Source organism: Manihot esculenta, chromosome 11 (genome assembly GCF_001659605.2).
Source record: "Manihot esculenta cultivar AM560-2 chromosome 11, M.esculenta_v8, whole genome shotgun sequence".
Taxonomy (NCBI): Eukaryota; Viridiplantae; Streptophyta; class Magnoliopsida; order Malpighiales; family Euphorbiaceae; genus Manihot; species Manihot esculenta.
The window spans coordinates 29,823,279-29,826,302 of record NC_035171.2 but is presented as its reverse complement, the minus strand read 5'-3'; the positions used below and the strand labels follow the sequence as shown (position 1 = coordinate 29,826,302).

Here is a 3,024-nt window from a genome sequence, read left to right as displayed (position 1 = left end):
TTAAACTATTGACTCTGAAGAAAAAAATTTGTACTCCTTTGTACTTTTACTCTAAATTATATGAACTAAGACCTCCTATGAATCAAATAAATTATTTTTTGAAAAATAATTTTTTAAAAAATAATTTAACTATATTAAAAAAAAAATAATTCCCTACATCAAAGAAAGAAATCACTCGGGAAATTAAAAAAGCTACCAACCAAATAAACAAAATTACTTCTTGAAAACTTGATACAACCAAACAAGACATAAACCTAAGTGAGATACATATTATATACAAAACTCAACTAAAGAATTTGGTTAGTATTTAAAAATTAAAAGATGTTTGAAATCTAGAATTTTGTAAAAATTTAAAAAATTTAAATTTAATTATTTAAAATTCTTATTTGAAATAAAAGAATTTAAAACTTTTTAATTTAAAAAATTTTAATCATGTAGATAAAATCATTATGATTTTGCTTTTATCTCCATATGCTACTTGGATATGATTTTGAAGTAGCATATGATTTTGCAAGAAGCTTGCAAAGTCATTTGAATTCTTTTCAAATAAAATCATTGGTGTTAAACGAGGACTGAATCATAATAACTGCTGAAATAATCAACACCAATGACTACCCATACATTTGACCATTTCTTAACAAATATGTTCATAATTAATAGTTGAGTGAGCAGCTGGCACAATGCTAAATTGGAATGATTGAATTGATGGATTCAAATTCAGAAATTAGTGAATAAGCAAATTGAAGGCGTTTGATGACCCAAGGTGATTTACTACCATCTTTCCAGAATCGCTCCTCCTTAGAGAGGAAATCCAAAGATAAAAGTGTTCTATGCATATAAAGGATTAATCATAAGCACAATCTTTAGAAATACCAATCTCACGAGAAGAGAAACAAAACTTGACAATCATTAGCAGGCAAAAACCAAAGATTTGATACGAATTCAGGTGGCATAGAACATAATCTTAAATCATAACCATACCTAGGTACAAAATATTAAAAACTGAAACATTGTAACTGTAAATTTTGGTAGGTGGATAAACCAGTGAACAGTAAGCCAAAAATTATCCCAAAAGCTCTGATCAATAAAAGAAACCAAGTACTTTGCCTCCAACATTTTTTCTCCGAGCTTCTTCATGATCCATAATGCCAGCAGATGTTGTCAGCACAATATAGCCAAACTGCATGTATTCATTATAAAAATTAGATAAACTCTCAGGGTTAAGCAAGAAGTGCAAAGGCTAATGGCTTATCATCTACAGATAAAACTTTTAACACAATGACAGTCTAATGCAATCAGACATGGAATATATAAGCCTAAACAATATGGTCATCTGTTCCCACAAATTAGACCTAAGTGACAGAATAACATCCATCAAATTACCTTCCAATAGAAAAGGTAAACATAGAACTAAAACCAAGCCCCTAGACATCCCCCTTGACAAGAAGTTTTCATAACCAATTTCTATCAAGTTGGAAAACTATTGTTCTCTGCGAACTGTGTTCTTAAGACTCACCTGTCTTGAAGGAAGCAATCTAGCAGTCCAACCTTCAATCTCTTTGACTCCAATATCAAAGCGAGGACTAATAACTCCACACTTGTTCAATCGTCCATTCAGTTCAACCACAATCTTGCCAGCTCTGTGATCATCAACATACTCAAACTCTCCAATATATCCTGCAATATCCATAAAACGATATATAAACACAACCACATATTCTTGTAGCATTCAATACTCAAACAAGTGCAAAAGACTAAATTTGCAAATTAACAAACCATGCTTTTGCATGACCAAAAGAAACTTGATGATCACTTTTGAGGATGGCCTGATCATAACTTGTCGTTTACCCCTCTTCTCAGCATTATACATGCTCTTAAGAGCATCATTCAGAACACTGACTCTCACCATTTTTACAAATAGCAACCCCTGAAAATATGAACAAATATCAAATTAGCATAAAAAATGCAAAAGCAAGAGGAAAACGTATGCCATTTACTTTTCAACTAACACAAGTTCATATCCAGGATAATGATGATAATAATAATTGCAACAAGTGAGAAGATCTCATCATCTGTATATAAATAAACTAAATTCTGATATTAGCTTATCTTCAAGTGACATCCACACAAGTAAATCTCAACAAAAACCTGTAACACTGCTTTTAACGGGAAAAGAAATTCAATAGGCCAAAAGAATAAAGATCTATTTGCACACAAAAAGATAATCTGTTTCGAATCAAATTCTCAAAAAAATATCATAAGCCAAAAATAAATCCAACTCTGAAACAAACACTCTGCCCTGAACCAAACATTCCAAAGCAAAAAATTCCTAATCCAACAAAAGCAAAATGAATCACACAGTATTGGAGAACATTAGTGGACAACCTCCGTCAGATTAACCAATAGATCTAGACTTGCATTAAACAGTTTAGTCTACATTTCAAACGCTATTATTAAATCAAAATGATCAAAGAAAGAAACCGATCAAGTCCCTAGATTTACGGAACGATTCATCGTTCATACACTTGGAACAGATTAAAAAATTAAAATAAAAAGGAGGAATAGAAATTTTCCATCCGGTACATACATGGAGAGAAAAAGGGAGAGGGAAAATTTACCGCAGAGCAGAGATGGAGGCTGCGTGTTGTAGCTGCAGCAGAGCGGAGGAAGCAGCGGTAGGGTTTTTGCCTTTTGTGCGTTATTTAGAGCTTATTTGGTTTGGACCGATTTTACGAAATTGTTCCTATGAGGAAAACAAAGCTCGGTTTTTTCCCATCTTTGATAAACTGACTTGGGCCCAGATTACTTTTGGAGATGCCTTGGGCCTGGGCCTGGCTTCTTGAGAAATTCAGCAGCTACATGAGAAAAGAAATAGTATCAATGCAAAAGTTTAGTTTCGAATTATTATTAAGAAAATCACTTTTTATATATATTATATAAAAAATATTTTAAATTATTTTTAACATAAAGTAATCATAAAACACTAAAATGATAAAATATATTAATTTAAACTGCTTTTTATAA

General features: G+C 31.6%; 1 protein-coding gene across 1 annotated transcript; it reads right to left on the bottom strand.

The window, feature by feature from the left end:
* Window positions 1-889: 889 nt before the first annotated feature.
* Window positions 890-2,764, bottom strand: LOC110626589 (40S ribosomal protein S15a-1). Its single transcript, XM_021772591.2, has 4 exons — window positions 2,619-2,764; window positions 1,777-1,927; window positions 1,517-1,677; window positions 890-1,180 (listed from the first exon to the last, which is right to left on the bottom strand). The coding sequence occupies exons 2-4, from the start codon at window positions 1,907-1,909 to the stop codon at window positions 1,082-1,084; spliced, it is 393 nt and encodes a 130-aa protein (XP_021628283.1). The 5' UTR covers window positions 1,910-1,927; window positions 2,619-2,764; the 3' UTR covers window positions 890-1,081.
* Window positions 2,765-3,024: the final 260 nt, after the last annotated feature.

What these genes read in the sequence shown, in the direction of transcription:
- LOC110626589 (XM_021772591.2), bottom strand. Translation starts at nt 1,909, where the DNA reads ATGGTGAGAGTCAGTGTTCTGAATGATGCTCTTAAGAGCATGTATAAT. An exon ending in TTTGGTCATGCAAAAGCATG is followed by an intron (nt 1,678 to 1,776) that starts GTTTGTTAATTT and finishes TGGATATTGCAG; the next exon opens with GATATATTGGAGAGTTTGAG. An exon ending in GATTGCTTCCTTCAAGACAG is followed by an intron (nt 1,181 to 1,516) that starts GTGAGTCTTAAG and finishes GAATACATGCAG; the next exon opens with TTTGGCTATATTGTGCTGAC.